General features: G+C 31.0%; 1 protein-coding gene across 1 annotated transcript; it reads right to left on the bottom strand.

The window, feature by feature from the left end:
* Positions 1–4,042: 4,042 nt before the first annotated feature.
* Positions 4,043–15,739, bottom strand: LOC134722430 (uncharacterized). Its single transcript, XM_063586052.1, has 7 exons — positions 15,324–15,739; positions 10,791–10,907; positions 10,200–10,388; positions 8,847–8,991; positions 7,112–7,375; positions 5,587–5,779; positions 4,043–4,635 (listed from the first exon to the last, which is right to left on the bottom strand). The coding sequence occupies exons 1-6, from the start codon at positions 15,737–15,739 to the stop codon at positions 5,597–5,599; spliced, it is 1,314 nt and encodes a 437-aa protein (XP_063442122.1). The 3' UTR covers positions 4,043–4,635; positions 5,587–5,596.
* Between the last annotated feature and the right edge of the window lie 3,072 nt (positions 15,740–18,811).

Raw genomic sequence — 18,811 nt, 5'->3', positions numbered from 1 at the left:
GCCCTTTTCTGGCCCCTAATTCCTAAACTGTTAAAACCAAAACTCCCAAAATCAATCCCAACCTTTCTTTTGTGGTCATAAACCTTGTGTCAAAATTTCATAGATTTCTATTAACTTAAACCTAAGTAATAGTGCGAAAATCAAGAAAATGCTTATTTGGGCCCTTTTTGGCCCCTAATTCCTAAATTGTTGGGACCAAAACTCCCAAAATCAATACCAACCTTCCTTTTGTAGTCATAAACCTTGTTTTAAAATTTCATAGATTTCTATTCACTTTTACTAAAGTTAGAGTGCGAAAACTAAAAGTATTCGGACGACGACGACGACGATGACGACGACGACGCCAACGTGATACCAATATACGACGAAAATTTTTTCAAAATTTGCGGTCGTATAAAAATCTAAGTACATGTTTAGATTCAGCATATCAGAGAGGCCCAAGAATTCAATTTTTGTTAAAATCAAACTTAGTTTAATTTTGGACCCTTTGGACTTTAATGTAGACCAATTTTAAAACGGGACCAAAAATTAAGAATCTACATACACAGTTAGATTTGGCATATAAAAGAACCCCAATTATTCAATTTTAGATGAAATCAAACAAAGTTTAATTTTGGACCCCGATTTTTGCCAACTTGAAAACTGGGCCAATAATAAAAAATCTAAGTTCATTTTTAGATTCAGCCTTTCAAAGAACCCCAAGGATTCAATTTTTGTTAAAATCAAACTAAGTTTAATTTTGGACCCTTTGGACCTTAATGTAGACCAATTTGAAAACGGGACCAAAAATTAAGAATCTACATACACAGTTAGATTCGGCATATCAAAGAACCCCAATTATTCAATTTTAGATGAAATCAAACAAAGTTTAATTTTGGACCCCGATTTGGGCCAACTTGAAAACTGGGCCAATAATAAAAAATCTAAGTACATTTTTAGATTCAGCCTATCAAAGAACCCCAAGGATTCAATTTTTGTTAAAATCAAACTAAGTTTAATTTTGGACCCTTTGGACCTTAATGTAGACCAATTTGAAAACGGGACCAAAAATTAAGAATCTACATACACAGTTAGATTCGGCATATCAAAGAACCCCAATTATTCAATTTTTGATGAAATCAAACAAAGTTTAATTTTAGACCCTTTGGGCCCTTTATTCCTAAACTGTTGGGACCAAAACTCCCAAAATCAATACCAACCTTCCTTTTATGTTCATAAACCTTATGTTTAAATTTCATAGATTTCTATTTATAAATACTAAAGTTATGGTGCGAAAACCAAGAAAAATGCTTATTTGGGTCACTTTTTGGCCCCTAATTCCTAAACTGTTGGGACCTAAACTCCCAAAATCAATACCAACCTTCCTTTTGTGGTCATAAACATTGTGTTTAAATTTCATTGATTTCTATTTACTTAAACTAAAGTGATTGTGCGAAAACCAAGAATAATGCTTATTTGGGTCCTTTTTTGGCCCCTAATTCCTAAACTGTTAGAACCAAAACTCCCAAAATCAATCCCAACCTTTTTTTTGTGGTCATAAACCTTGTGTCAACATTTCATAGATTTCTATTAACTTAAACTAAAGTAATAGTGCGAAAACCAAGAAAATGCTTATTTGGGCCCTTTTTGGCCCCTAATTCCTAACATAATGGGACCAAAACTCCCAAAATCAATCCCAACCTTCCTTTTGTGGTCATAAACCTTGTGATACAATTTCATAGATTTCTATTCATTTTTACTTAAGTTAGAGTGCGAAAACTAAAAGTATTCGGACGACGACGACGACGCCAACGTGATAGCAATATACGACGAAATTTTTTTCAAATTTTGCGGTCGTATAAAAATGAAAATTAGTCAAAATCCATCATTAAGTGTAACAACTCCTTTAAGGAGTTTTTGATAATTTTGGCAAAAACAAGGGGTTGGTAGATCTTTTTGATCCTTTTAGCCATTGTCAGATTTTCTCTATTTATTATGGTTATCAAGATACAAGACATGTAATGCATTTTACTCTTATGTTCTATTTTTAGCCAAGGCAGCTATGTCTGTTGATTGTCAGGAAGAAAAAAATAAATTATAAAAGATACCCTTAGGATGGTTAAAATTGACCTTGTAGTTTCAGAGGAGAACATTTTTGAAATTTTTTATGACGAATGACAGATGCCAGGTGATGGTAAAAGCTCACATGCCTTATAAGTAAAGGAGAGCTAAAAAGTTGACAAATAAGTGGAAAACCAATGTTTATTATAAATGTTAAAGAATGAAAAATATGTTCAAATAAAATTGTAATACATATTTTTAATAACAAATGTAAATATTAATAAAATGTGTCGTCCTTTTAACTGACCACAGATGAAATTAAGTTTTGATAGGTAACATGCTGAAATAATGATTATGTGTAGATTAATCTTCAAATCATAAACTAATGATTCATACTTGTGAACACACAAAAATACTCTATAACAAATTGAGAAATAACCAACTTGCATATGATTTAAAAAAATACCTTTACATATAAAACTAAAATACATTTAATTTCTAGAAGTAATCAATCAAAATAACACCATAAATATTTAATATTTGAATTTTTATCAACAAATGATTTAAGAAATGTATTTTAGAACAAGAATGTGTCCCCAGTACACGGATGCCCCATACGCAATATTATTTTCAATGTTCAGTGGACCGTGAAAATGGGGGAAAATATCTAATTTGGCATTGAAATTAGAATGATCACATCATAGGGAACATGTATACTAAATTTCAAGTTGATTGGACTTCAACTTCATCAAAAACAACCTTGACCAAAATACTTTAACCTGGAGAAAGACGAATGGATGAACAGATGAAGGGACAAACGGACGAATGAACGGACGCACGGATGCACAGATCAGAAAATATAATGCCCATAAATGGGACATAAAAGCATGTCAGTATGAAACACCGGGTTGAGAAGATGACAGAGAAGTATACCATATAATCAGAAATACATGTGATAGGATAATTACCACATGCTAAAATATTTATGATGAAAAAAACAGCTGCCATGAAGATACACAATACATGATACAATTAATGTGATAAAAATCTTGAATAAATATGAATGATATATATCTTACAACATTTCTTCTTCTTTAAGTACTATGACTTTTAATTTGAAGTACTGAAAATATACCCTCTTAAGGGATTACTATTTAAGTACAGCACAATTACTATACACCAAAATTTCTTTGAAAAAAACAAAGACCTAACTGGACCCAATTTGTAATTTAAGAGAAGATTTTTTATGGATATAAGTTAAGGATGTCAACAAAGAATTAAGAACATGCAAACATTATAAACACGGAAGCTAAAACTTACTAATAATATTTTTAAACTTACAAATTAACTTTTAAATTCATCCATTACACTAAATAAGACCATTTACATATTTCATATCTTTCAATGAAAGAACAAGGTTTACTTATGGCACAAAATGGCCTTAAATATCTACTTGATCATAAAAAAACAAAAAAGTCACAATTTCTTTCTTAATGGGTCTATTTTAAAAGTCTTATTGAGAAATACATCAGTTCTTTTTATAAAAGTACATAATATTCTAGAAAGTAAGCCCATTTTCCAAAGTAAACTGCATATATTATTTTATATGGCATAAAGACAGTTTATAAGTAATTTGTTCAAAACATCATTCCCATGGTTATCAAACTATTTCCACATGTTCTGAAAAGAACACTGAAATGTATTTGCTAAATAAGAGTCAAATTTGCATTTATTTCATTTTGTTCACATTTTACTGGCAATTTGTTTACCCCAAGATGGTACTCAGAATAAAATCATGTGGGACTACTTATTAGATAAATCAGGGTTGGAAATAAATTCTACTTTAAAAGCTTATCCATTTAGGTTTTGAAATTTAGGAAAATTGAATCCACATTTAACAAAGTGTAGAAAATATATCTGTTGCAAAAACTAAGGAGCCATTCACAAATTACCTTTCCCATTAAGTTATATTTATTATCTCCCTTTTAACATCAATTCAATACATCAGTAATTATAACAGAAAAAAAACATTTACATTACAAGTTTACAATAAATTCTTGATAGTTAACAGAGCAATAATTAACTGGCCAACAAAACAATGTTTAAAAACAATTACTTATAAAATGTTATTATGGCAAAAGTTTTCATGTCTAAGTCAAACTTTTTTTGAACCTGTGTTCTTTATAAGTAGGAGTTCAAAATTGTTCCAAAGTCACAAAACAGACATTCAATCACTGGATTTTGATGGTAGTAATAATTCTCATTACACTGAACTTGTTTCATACAAACAATCTTTTACAAGCAATGAGCTGTAATATTTTTCAAGCTGATCAGTTTGTAGAGATGAATTCAAACTTAAAAAGTTTAGCAAATTGGTATTGAAAAGCCTTTTATATGCAGTGTTAAAAATAATTTACTTTTTATTACTCAGCCTTACAAAAGATTCTAGCAGAATATCTCAATCTTTTCATCAGCAGGTCTCTAGGTTTAGAGTTATATATATATATATATATATATATGTAGCTTTTATGGCTTTCATTCACATGTTAGTTCTCAGTTCTGCTTACCATGTGATACCAGTAAAGTTAGGGTAATCTACAATAGAAAAAGCTGTCAGAAATTAATCTTAAAATAGAAAATTAATGTAATTTGATACAGACATTCAATTGTTGAAATTTGATGTTATCAATCTAAGACAAGAGGATGTCAAAATTATTTAAGAAGAGCAAACTGTATTTTTATTACATTTATTAGTGTCTTGTATCTGCAATAAAGGGCTATAACTCCTGAATGGTAAAAGTGAAATTTGTCAATATCAAAATTTGATCTTTATTTTGTCATCCGTAAAAAAAGTATTAAAATTTGAAAAGCATTGGTAGGAAGGTTCTCAACTTGTTGCAAAGTTTGAATAGTATATTATACTTGTATAAAAAATCTATAAATTTATAAAATCTTAGCACATAAAGATGTTTCTCAGAATTTTAGATTTCTTATAAACAGAAACTATGTTTTTACCTTATTTTTTTTAATTTTTGACACCTGGAATCAATTTGGAATAGCTTATTATATCTACATCTCATTTTTCATTGAAAGTTTTGTACCAAATATTTTCTCAAAACTTTGGACTTTTTAACACAAAATAAGTTTTTACCACACTTTTTTGACTTGGACACCTGAAATCAATTTGGAACAGATATCTTATTATCTTATTTATTTTTTATTCTAAGCACTGAATTTTTGAAATTGCTGGACAAATGGCAACAAAATAGCAATCTCAAGTCAGTACCTCATAAACAATATTCCTCTGATATTTGTTTTATTTGGTTCACCCATTATTTAAATATTTACTATTGGGTCTAATTTACAACAAAACACTCATCTGGCATATATACGAAATTTAGTCCTGGTATCTTTGATGAGTTTATTTAGACCTGTACTTCCTATTGCAAGACAAAAATAGATGTTTTGTCAAAATCTGGTTAAAATAATAGAATCCCTGAAAATAGTTGCAAACAATTTAAAACTGAAGGATAAAATGTTATGTACCTCTTAAAAATCAAGTCAACTCCATGTTGTTGAATCTCAGAAATTCCTCTATTAAAACTCTTCGAGACCTTTCCTGCAGGATATTTCTTGCATGGGTATAATAGATAGTAGCTTTATCATTATCATCCAGTATTTCGTTATTCCTTAACTTCTGATAGTGTTTCCAGGTCATATCTAACACAGTCAAGTAAACCTAAATGTAAATACTGTCAGTTAATGACTTTTACTTATAAAAACAAATGTCATGCAAATTAATGATGAGAACATGTAAATATGGTACGAGTGTTGAGGACAAGACAGGCTACCATCAGTCAACCAAACTTCTTAAAAAGTCATCTACATAATTAGACATAGATCAGGGTTGCGTTCAATCTTGTAGCGGCTATGTAGTGCTACATAGATTTTGACAATTGAACGTATAGCTATATACTAGTTGTTCCATAGATATTGATAGCAGCTACGTAGCTGCTACTATATTGAACTCGACCTTGGTCTTTTGTTTTATCCAAATACTGCTTTACATTTAGTTATGTAGGCACCTCCTAAAGTTTAACAACTGGTAAAGAACTTTCTCATTGTTGAAGGCTGTATAGTGATCTGTAGTTTACATCCTTGTTCTTTTGTGAATAGTTGTCTCATTGGAAGTCATACCACATCTCAATATTTTTATATGGACACAGTGATATGATAACCTAATTTATTTTGGACATTCCAAGCAGTTATTTTTGAACCCTTTAATCCATAAGACTTATGCAAAATCCATTGACGTACCACCCAAAACTCAATGTTAGGAAAAACTCAGCTGAAATAGTCCCATTGAATGAAGGTATCTTGGAGTAAGAGCAGACTGGTCGGACCAGAATAATGTGTCCCAGCAGGGTGACATGTTATCCTGCAGACTATTACCTTGTGAACTAGCACATTGGAAATCTGGCCCAGTGTGTTGGTCTAGTACAAAGTATGGTACAAATTCATATCATACTATTAAGTGCTCGTCCTGAATATGCATTTAACTTCTTCTGGACGTTAAGCAGCCATCCATCCATCTATAAGGGAAGTAATGGAGGTACCTTTCATAATGTATAACGGTAAAAATTCTTGCAAAATGACGTTAACAGTATTTTTAAGTGCATGACAATAAAATGAACACTTTCTTTTAGAAGATAAAAAATCAGCTGAATTTGACAAATCACGCTATTAGTTTTCCTAAAAATAACCGTAACGATAATTATTTGAGACATCTGACGAAACAGGATAAGGATATTTTGACAAATCACAGTAAAAATTTAACCAATTTGACACTAATAGTAGCTGGATATGACCGTTTGAAGCCTTTGGGCCAGGTGAGCTAAAAAAATCAAAATTTCATTAAAATTATCAATTTAGGGCCAAGAACCCAAAAATCAGATGTCTGATTCATCTGAAAATTTTCCAGCAGGTAGTTCTTGACCTAATGAACACTTTTACATTGTCAGATTTGCTCTACATGCATTAGTTTTTGACATAAAAGCCAAAAACTGCTTACATATGTACCATTAACAATCATGCCTAGCATATTTATTTTTCTATCTTCTTCATAATAATTTGCCTCTTTATTGATAAATTCTCTGTGCAGATCTAACAATAGCTCCCCGGCATGCTTTCCAAGCACAGAGTCACGAACATCCAACTCTATTGTATCACTGTCTTCTGCTGAACTATATATATCTGTAGCTGATTCTCTAGGACCCCATTTATATTTCTTTTTTGGTGGTTCATTACTGTCAAAATCGTCATCACTGGGCTTTACCTAATAAAAAAGTGAAAGAAAAGGTTCCAATATTCTTGCATTAATCATTTATTGTACTTAGTATTTCTGTGAATAATCAATAATGCTTTATCCAGAAACAAGACATCTAAATTGATTAGCAATGACCCCAAATAAGCAAGCAGCCAACCATGATGAAATTAATTTCAAGATTAGGTAAAAAGATTAAAAAATTTGAAGAAAGATATGTTTTAGATAGCTATATAGCCCTTGTCATTTTCTGCATTTACAAAACTATTTCAAAATGACAATTGTATTTCTGATCAATGTCATTGCTTAAATTTGTAGAAGTAAAACAATAATTTGTATGAGTTTGTCTGAAAATCTAGTTTTACCTGACACATGTTAATGACCACAGTACGACCCCCTCCCCCTCCAACATGAAAAACAGTCACACTAGGTATCATATTTTGTTGTTACAGGTATTCCACTTAACTGCTCTATAATTAGTGATCCTCAAAATTAATTCATCCATGTAGAATCTGTCAGTCAGCATTTCATTTTTGATAAATTTTTCATACACCCACAAATTCCAAGGTTTACCGTAGTTTCACGATGAAAACAAAATTTACAGAAAGATGAAGACTGTAATGAACTCATTAGAAGACACCTTTTTACTTGAAATCCGTCATTTTTTTAAAAATCTGATGTGTTTTATCTAGGCTGTCTGAACATCTACATTTGGCTGTTTTATACAAATGGATGGCCATTGAATTCATAGCTTCTGTGTATAAGCCTCCAAATGTAGGAGTGCCTCCCACTTCAGGAATTATGTTCCAAGTAAGATAACTCAAGCTCACCTGTCAATTTTGCATAAAATTGATATAACAGAGTGAGAAAATTAAAGTTAACAGACAAAAAACGACGAAAACAACAGAGGGCATTCAGGTAAAGTTTGGTAACATTTGGCCCAATAGTTTCAGAGCAGAAGATTTAAAAAAAAGTTTAGGACAACAATGGACGCCAAGTGATGGCAAAAGCTCACATGGCCTTTTAGTCCAGGTGAGCTAAAAAGCAAGACCTCTCTTACCAGGTTGCTACCCAATGTTTCTGGAAAACTCACATTTTGTGAAGAACCCTTTCACATCTACATACCGTAACAAGTATTTGTGCATATTATAATTTCATCCTTTTTCAAAATAAGACAACAAAATCTCTTCCATCTAATCCTATGGTAAAATGGCTGAGTGCATATTATACTCTGGTCAACCCTTAAAAATTTGATTTATTTTGCAAAGTCAAGACAAATACACATATACATACTCTAATAAGTAATCCTAACAAGTCTCATTTTTTCAATGAAGGTCGTATAAGATAGTGTGATGAAAATTGTTTGTGACAGATTTAGGATGGAGGGACAGATGGACAGGACAGACAGTACAAAAACAATATGTTTCCTTACCATTGTGGGGGAGACATAATAAACAAATGTTGTATGTTGTTGCTACTTTACCTCAGTAACCATGGTAACTGATATCATTTCTCCTGTGTACTCATTATTAAATCCACACTTGTAAAGTCTCAGATCTGGTTCAGAAGTTACCTTTTCTATTCCATCTAAATTTTCCCAAACAGATTGATTAGCTTGATTGCAAAATCTAAAAAAAATATGTCAATAAAATCACAAAATTGTTAAAAAAAAATGTATTTTCTACAACAAACCTCTTACATAATAATAATTTGACTGCTAAAAATCTTATATAAACTAGTATAAAAGTACAAATCATTAATCTGTAGAAAATATAAATTTATGTAAATATGTATGAATATATAACTGTTATAAAAAAAAAGTATCTTGCTATAATTTAGTTGAACAAGCTCATTGAAGTTTTTACACAAACTGCAAAGATTTAACTATAATATCATGTTTGCTGAACCAGTATTTTTTTTTTTGAAATCTGAAAATTCTGGCTATTCTGACTTTCAAATTGCAAATCTTGTTTTGCTGATCATTATTGTTTTTTACAGTTTTTTCTTATCTGTAATTATATTCAAGAAATCAGCCAAATATGTTTAAATTTTCAACCAAGGGTAGTAACTCCGAAAAGGATTCAACTATTTCAATCATTGTAGCTTTCTTGTTTGGTTGTTCATTTTAGCTGCTGACTATTTCTCTCTATTTGGCATAACCACTGAGGGCAAAAAGGTGTTAACATCAAGATGATTAGTAAGAAAATTACTCTAATGACTGTTCAGTTCCTGCTTTAACATATTTGTATCTGAAGCTTAGTAATGTATATTTTATTTCAACTATATATAAGTAAGATAACTCAAAATATCTTTTTAAAACTCTTTTTTTTATTCCATTTTCAATTTAATTGATTGATTGATTGTTGTTAAATGTTGGCTATTTGATGGCAGCTAGTTTTTATAGGTGGAGGAAGCCAGAGTGCCCAGAGAAAACCATGGACCGTCAGTATGAAAGATTTAAGTGGGATGCACCTGCCACGTGCAGGAGTCAAACTCACAACCTCAGCATTGACAGGCTAGGGCTACAGTAGTTGAACTACCACACGGCCACCTGGGCCCAATTTTCAATTTAATGCAGAAATTCTACTTTGAAGTCAGGAAACAATTTTTGACTAAACAATTGAATAAATATAAAACAATGGCATGTATTGACAACCAAATGGCATTCTAAATGTTTATCATTCCTCCCTAGTCTCTCCAAAAGGGACAAGTGACTCCCCATTCCAAAATCTTAGATTTGGCCCTAAAATACAGCTTCTTACAGTAAAAGGTAAATTGTTAAACATGTAAAAGGTAAATTGTTAAACATGTTAAAGTTAGCATAATTTCTACTTACTCTACCTCTAAGCAACATAGTTCTGCAAATTTACCAAAAAGCTGTTTTAACAATCCTTCAGGTACACCCAACCTTGATTTCTTCACAAGATTGTAACGTATTATATCATCTATAAATTTCTTAATGTGGTAAATAAACTTCTGCACATTAATTATAGGTGTCACTCTTTGAAAAGCTTTTTTTGAAATTCTGAAAATAAAAATCAACCTCAACGTTTACATGTTTAAAGGGACTAGAAATAAGATGATGTCTTCATTGAAGGTATAAATCAAGTAAATATTGTTGTCAACATGAACTGTGATGTTTTAGTAATAAATAATTACATTAGATGAATGTTTCATTTTAATACTTTATTCATACTGCAACTTTTGTCATAGGCAAGGCAAAAATCACTTCTATTGGTGATTTTTCACAGTGAAATATCTATGTAATTTCAATAAATTATTCATGACAGGAAATTATACAGTCGTAAATCAGTGTCCTCACTTTCAACCTGCCTGCTTCACAGTGATTCACCCTACACCAGCAACAGTGAATTTATCACTTTCTTCCATCTGACTCAAAATCATTTTATAAAATCATACAACTTACTCTGATCTTGCTTTGTGTGCTAAAAGCTTTACTACATGACTAACAATATCTTCCTTATTTGGCAAGTTATCTTCTTTTAAATTTTCCAGAAGACCAGTTATAGCTTCCTCTTTTATTCTACAAAATATATGCTTAAACATAATTTGCAACAAATGAAATATTTAATATTGGCAGGAACTCAGTAAATGGACTAAAAATGGAACACAGAGTTTTCATGGTAACCATGGTAACAATATTTTTCAACAATGTATTTTATTCCAGAAATATTCATTACAGCAGGAAGCTATCAATAATTTGTTAGGGCTACACGATTGCCTGGTTGCCAATGATGCATTACTTCCCTTTAAGGATAGCCAAATTTAATCTCAGTATCCAGTTCAGTGAATGGAAAATTCAAGAAAAAGTATTATCTGAAAACTGAATCAAAATAAATAAAGAACTAAGTATATATAGATGTTTGTGTTAATGATAGTGTCTCATAAGTCGTTTTCATCAGGCTGGCATCCTTTTAATTAAATGTTAGGTTCTTATGACTTTGTGTGTGTATATATATATAAATTGATATTGTAATGGATGGTGACACTTTAATAAAATAAATCTTATCTTATCTTATCAAATATATTAAAGTGCACAGGAATACAGAGTACATTGTACAAATGTATTTAATATAAAGCAACCGAAGACCAAGTTATCTGTTTTTTTCTCTGTTTTTTCTTCTTTCTTTTCTTTTTACCAAGTTATCTGTTTGTACATTTGAATAATATAGTTTATGGAAGAATAAAGTAATACATGTAGGTATATACAAACCATTTGCCCTAGTACCATTAATGATAAATATATCTTTCCAACAAATAGGGCGAACAGACCCAGGAGACAAGGACTCTAAGGGTAAAAATGTAATTAGGGCAAACAGACCTGATATCTTTAAATAGTGGGATGCAGAATATGTAAGCCAATAAAATAAAATTGGGAATGGAAATGGTGAATGTGTCAAAGGGACAACAACCCAATCAAACAGCCCAAGGCCACCATTGATCACCATTGGGTCTTCAGCATAGCAATAAAATCCCGCACCTAGAAGCGAGGAATCAGCTGGCCCCTGAACAAAAATGTATACATGTTCAGTGAAAATGAACGTCAAACTAAACTCAGAAACATATAAATGAACTAAAATTAAAATGAACACAAGACTAACAAAGGTCAGAGGCTCCTGACTTGGGACTGACTAAAAAATGTGGAGGGGTTAAGCATGTTTTGTGAGATCTCAACCCTCCCCCTATACCTCTAGCCAATGTCAGTCAGGGGTACTACTTGTACAAGTTATTTTTAATTACTTGAAGAAGTAAGATCAATATATTTATATAAGTAAATTTGTAGGATACTTATACAAATGAATTTTATTTACTTGTATAGGTAAAAAACAATATTGGCTGAGTTATGTCCCTTAGACATTCAGATTTTTTTACTTGTAGAAGTAAAAAAAGCCATCATATCTTCTTTTATTGAATTCTTACGATTTCTTTGCTCTAATAGAATTTCAAATTATCTGCCCTTTGCAGATGTCTTTACTAATCATTTAAGTGTAATTTCATGGACAATGAAAATCCCATTTGTCTGTTATCTTCAGAACACTGCTCATTTACAAGCCCCTAAGGGCTTTGCGCAAATATGTGCAATCAGTTTCCTTTTTCAATTAATGAGATGAAACATTGAACTCCATTAATCTTTTTTTAGCAAACCTGGGAAAAATCATTAAAGGCATGAATTTACACCTCAAAACTTTTGTGGGATTCGTTGTAAGAAAAATTAACTTATACAAGTCAACTTTTAAGAAAATTAAGGGGAGATTCAAACATTATTTATTTACTTATAGAGTGGGGCGCTCATATTCCCCAGGGACATAATTTCGCCGTTTTATGATTTTGAGGTGTATAAGCTTCAAAGGATGACTAAAATGGAAGAAATATGCTGGTAAATTATATTTTTAAAACAAATATGATTATTTTTTAAACAAAGACAAAATTGCAGCACTTACCGCAAAGGACAGAAAAACTGACAACAATTTTCGGCCAATTTCATGAATAAAAAACTTTCAAAGAAGTATTTCTTAGTAATTTTTTATATTTAATGCCCTTAATTTCAGTTCTTAAAAACTTTAAAATGTCTGATATTTATCTATAATGATATTGATTTGATAAATATTGTTTAAGGCTGCAGTTATTTGGTTTTAAATAGATGTGTAAAAACGGCGAATATGTGACCCCCTTGGACAAAACATCAGGAAATTTCAAACACCCTTTAATCTAACTTTTCAGGTGATTATTTTCAAACAAACACATTTTCGAGCTTAGGAATTTTTGGCATTTGAAGTTATCTTCATATAGAAATATCAGTTTACTTCAAAAACATATAGACCTGAACTGTAGAAAACATGGAAATATATGGTGAAAATGAGCACCCCACTCTATGTGTATTTCTTTTTTTCTTCTTCAAGTAAATAAAAATAACTTGTACAAGTAGTATCCCTGACTGAATGTAGAATAAACAAACACAGCAATACTCACAGTAAAACACAGTTTAAAAGAAGTCAGAAAAATAAGCACGTGTTCGACTTGTTGGACACTTTTTTTCGTTATTGAATATAAACTTTATTTTTCAATCTAAATTTTTATTATATTTAGTATTTGCTGAAAAGTAATTAAATAATGCAGTTAAATAAGGTCAATCTTGATCAATGTTTTCTCCCGTCAGCTGTTTCGATCTACCTGTACAAGACATGAAGTGACTAGCGATCATTAGCCAAATGTCTCTCAGGGATTCAAAAAAGTAATCAGGAGGACCCGTTGGATTATAATACAAGTACTATATATACCATGGTTTTTACGAGTTAACATATTTAAACAAACGAATCCGAAGGATGAGTTTGTTTAAATATGTTAATGAGTAAGACACATGGTATATAAAATTTGTAATATAAATAAAATGATTGACAGCTTCAAGACTTCAACTAATATTGTAAATTGATCACTTTACAGTTTCATCAAATGAAATGGAAGCTCGTGCACGTAACTTTTGCGCCTCTTGTTTGATCTTCTGTGGATTTCATGTAATAGAACCCCTAAATTTGCCAAAAAGGAAAGAAAATGTCGGATTTTCACGATTTTTATTTAGTTTTGCACCCCGTGTATGATTGTTTGCGTAGGTAATTTCATGTCATCAGACTGAGGTAAACAAAAATTTCGAATTCCAGGGACAAGGATTAAATAATTATTCTAATGACGGTAAGAATTGTTTTTTTGTTTGTTTTCAAGGTATCATACAAATTAATCATATTTTACAAAATTTTCATCTCATAGAAAAATGCATATTTATACATTTATAGTTTTCGTACAAACTGCTTTTCTTCCGTTATTTTATTTATTCGATTATTAGATTATTTATTAAAACACAATTTTAATGATAAAACACTGTATCTAAACAGTAGCGGATCCAGGGAGCGTAGAAAGTGTACGTTCCCTAATTGATCGCGCAAAAAAAATCATATTTTTTCACAGATATTTGCAGCCGATATTTATTCCTTTTTCTATAGGTACCCCCCTATTTTAATCGAAATTTAATTGGATTTTCACAAAGGAAATGATAGTTTCACATTTCATTATTTCAGAACTAAAAGAAGAAATATTTAGTGATTGTTTCCAAAATTAGGGGAATTCGTAACAATCCTATATAGTTCGAAAAAGGTCTCTTAAGATGTGGTACACATAATTTATTGCTTTTTGTTATAAAAGGAAAACAAATGAAGATCTTGACCTTTTAGTAAGTTTTTCAGTTTCCTAAATATTTAAGAGGCGGATACCTTTAAAAAAAAAAAGGTGGAGCTTACGCCATGGAATAACATGAACATGAATATGTTATACCATGGCTGAAGCTCCGCCTTTTTTCCTTTGGATTCTAGTTGAGTTGCATATATTTAATTAGCAAAGTATGGTACAACATCAATTTGCATATAATATACCATGGTTTTCCCTCACCACACTTTTTAATCAAATTATTTCATAAAAACATCAAAGGAAAAAATCCAATTTATGTTACAATAGGGGTTATATATACATGATATATGCAATATAGGAAAGGTGTACTGACATACTCAGTGGTCTCTAAACACATACATCTTACCGCTATAAGTATAAATCCCGGCTGACTCGGCCACTTGAACTTTTGACGCATACAACAATCACTTTTCCATTGTGGCGTCAGATATTTTGTTTTATGACTTCAAATTTTACTGAAAGCTGTGCGATATATCCAGTAATGGTGGACAAATAGCGATAAGGTGTATTAACTCCAAAATGGAGCTTTTGTTAGTAGAAGCCATATTAACTATGTGTGTTAGTGAAAAAAATGTAAAGGCATAAATCCACTGGATAACTTTGATCAGGCAGTTAATTTTGAAAAGTAGGAAAATAAAAATTAGTATCAGAAATGTTGGACTACTGAGACTTTGGAATAAATAGCAGACCTCTTCCTACTTACTCTTCTTCTTGGAGAATCTGCAGGTCATCTTGATTTAGTTTTTCTATAATCTTGTCAATTTCTCGGACTATCTCTTCAGGAAATCCAACAAAATCTTTTAAAACAAAATTGAAAGTTAGATATTCCATAACTATATTCACATATTCAGTTTGCTCCTTCGTGAGATTATTCAAAGTTTTATCAGTGTGCGGCTGCAACCCGTCTAGTCCCTGCACATATTGCTTGGCAAAATGAATTCCAATCCTTGAAGCATGATGTCGTTTCCAAGATGATACTCTTTGGGGTAAATGGGACCTCAGGGGACCAGATAACGATGACCGTCTCATCCGTTTTCTCCTGGATTCTGATGAATATCCTTCTTCATCTGTACTGCTTAGCTCGCCTTCTTTAAGCAATTTCGATGTGTTTTCAGTCATCTCGGAGTGATGTGACTTTATATAAAGAAATTAAGAAGCATGCAGTTATAACGGTAGGAGAAACATTATCAATAACAAGGGAATATAAGTAAAGTGGAGGGAAACCAATTAATTGTACCGGAGGAGCAGGAAAGTAAGTCAACCTGTGTCAACGGCAAGTGGAAGATAGGTCCGGTGCTGTAAGCCCTCAGGTAATCATGGTAATAGTCCCCATATGCGTAGTAATAACATGATCTAAAAATAGAAAAAAACTAAACATACATTATTCTACTTTCTATTTAGACTGACAATTCACAAGACTGGTTTATTAAGGGTTACCTCAGGTAATCTGTTGTGTTATGAAAACTAGCTCAATAAAGTCCACACGAAACTTATGCATGAAGAATGGTTTAATACATGTGACTTTGATATTAAGGTTCATCATAGCAAATGGACAAATATGGCTGTATTTACATGCCAAGAATTACTCTGAGTACAGACTTACCTGTAAAGTTGGAAAAGTTTTAATGCCTAGCATCCATTAGATATAATAAGGTTAATTGCATTTTGTGTTTCAGAAAGATAAAATCTCTTTTGAATTTTGATGGCCATTTTTTTTCCTTTATGCAAAAGGTGTGAAAATTGACTAAGACTAACTATGAGATGCTCCCTCAGGTAAAAAAACGGTTTGTATTGTTTTCATTGTCCTTAATTGACATGGACACCAGGTATCTTCACATCTATAGGTGAGTTAAAGAGTTTATCTGAGTCAGTGAGTAGACAGTATCAAAGTAATTCAGGTGTTTGTTTATTTTTGCACCTTCTAAAGAAAGGAAAAAAAATGCTCATCAAAAACCAAGAAAGATAAAAACCAAGAAAGATTTTATCTTTCTTAAACACAAAATGCCTTTAACTTTTATATAGTGGATGCTAGCTATATAGGCATTAAAACTTTCCAAACAGCACAGGTAAGTCTGTACACAGAGTAGTTTTTTGAGGTGAAAATACGGCCATATTTGTCCATTTGGGTCTCACTAATTAGCGACAAGAAGCGTCAAGAAGCGACAAGAAAAATAATTTTAGCGACAAGAAGCTATTTAGCGACAAGAAAACATTTTTTTTATTAACCCTTTCCTCCATAGTGACGCCTTTTGACGCCACCCCCTTTACTCCATAATGACGCCTTTTGACGCCTCGGTAATACCTCAGTTATAATGCTTTGGCTACAAATTGTCTGCAGTAGACTTAAAACAATTCTATCCAATATGAAAAGGAATGTAGTAGGAATATCCGACTTTAATTTATTTGATGAAATATTTGTTTTTCCCAATGCATTACTACTTTAAAGCATATTTTTAGCATTTTATTGAAAAATCCTTATGCGAATCATGTATGCAAAAAAAAAAATTCAATGGAGGAAATATGCATTTTTTTTTTTTAATATACGGGCAATGAATTGATAGTTTTTATTACTATATTGATAGATGAAGAAATTAAACATTTATGAGGAATGGATTGTGTAGTTTTTATTATTATATGAATAGATGAAGAAATTAAACATTTGTAAGAGCAAAGGAAATGCACACGCTATAAAATGAAAATAAAAACAAAGATTTTTCACCTTTCCTTTGAAGGATTTATTGAAAAAAAAATATGAAATATCATTTCCTTTCTAACTGTACAATTCATTTTTCCCGATAGGACCAACGTAAGCTGTGGCTGACCCTATAAGGTAATACACAATGTAGAACATCAAATGAGAATAAGGAGGCGCGTGTCCCTGGTTTTATTGCTACAATAACATCCAATTAACACCTTCAACTTTGTACAAGCGTCACACTATACAATCACATGCGCCAGAATATACAATCATCTATTGAAAACTCAAGATTGTCATTGATTTCCTTTAATCTTCAATCAATATGCATAAACATGATAAATATAGTTAAATGAGGCAATACCCTATATAAAATGATGAAAAAGATCACATTTTAATATTATGTTTTCCTCTTGTTTGATTTCAGATCTTTTGTATTTCTCAATTTTTGCATTTAATTTCTGGACAATGATGCACACTCATTATGCATTTTGCAAGTTTATTATACATGTATATTGTACAAAGATAGTTTTAAAAACAAGATAAAAGATAAAAATATATTGCTGTTCTAAAACACAGTAAAAGTAATATTATAATATGACAGGGTAAACGTAATACTTGCTGTTATACATAATAAAATATCATGTAAATAAATGTAGCAACTGAATTAGATCTTTCTTTAATTTTCTTTTTATCAATATTAACTTTCTTGTCATTAAAATTGTTTTCTTTTGCATATTCTTTTCATATTTTTTTGGAATAAGTAATTTTAACTAGAGGCTCTAAAGAGCCTGTGTCGCTCACCTTAGTCTATGTTCATATTAAACAAAGGACACAAATGAATTCATGACAAAATTGTATTTTGGTGATGGTGAAGTGTTTGAAGTTCTTACTTTACTGAACATTCTTGCTTCTTACAATTATATCTATAATGAACTTTGCCCATTAATAACAGAGAAAATTATTTGGTAAAAATTTACATAAATTTACCAAATTAATGAAAATTGTTAAAAATTGACTATAAAGGGCAATAACTCCTTAAGGATGTATTCTTCTGACTTTTCAGTCTCGTTCCGTCTCGTTGAAATCTCGTTCTTAAATTATTTCCAAAACATATGATAGAAGTGGAAAATATCAATGAATTTTTAAAATATTATAATCAAACATAACTCTGTGAAAAAATTGTGTATTTACCATGAACAGTTTTTGAATATTCCAGTTTTCAAATTTTACGACCATTCAAGTCAGTATTTTTAGTCAAAATTTTGAGAAAATGGGTGAGGGATACAAAAAATGATTTTACAAGAATAATATACATCCCATCTCATTTTGGTCTTTTCAAATTTCTTAGATATGTATTTTTTCAATCATTTATAACAAAAAAGTTGAATTAATATGCATTTTGTTCTTTAAAATGAGAAAAATCATAAAAATACAAAATTGGCAGTATGGTAAATTTTACACAAAAAAGCATCAAAATATGATAAAACTTTCTT

This window comes from Mytilus trossulus, chromosome 6 (assembly GCF_036588685.1).
Source record: "Mytilus trossulus isolate FHL-02 chromosome 6, PNRI_Mtr1.1.1.hap1, whole genome shotgun sequence".
Taxonomy (NCBI): domain Eukaryota; kingdom Metazoa; phylum Mollusca; class Bivalvia; order Mytilida; family Mytilidae; genus Mytilus; species Mytilus trossulus.
This window is presented reverse-complemented; position numbering and strand designations above follow the sequence as displayed.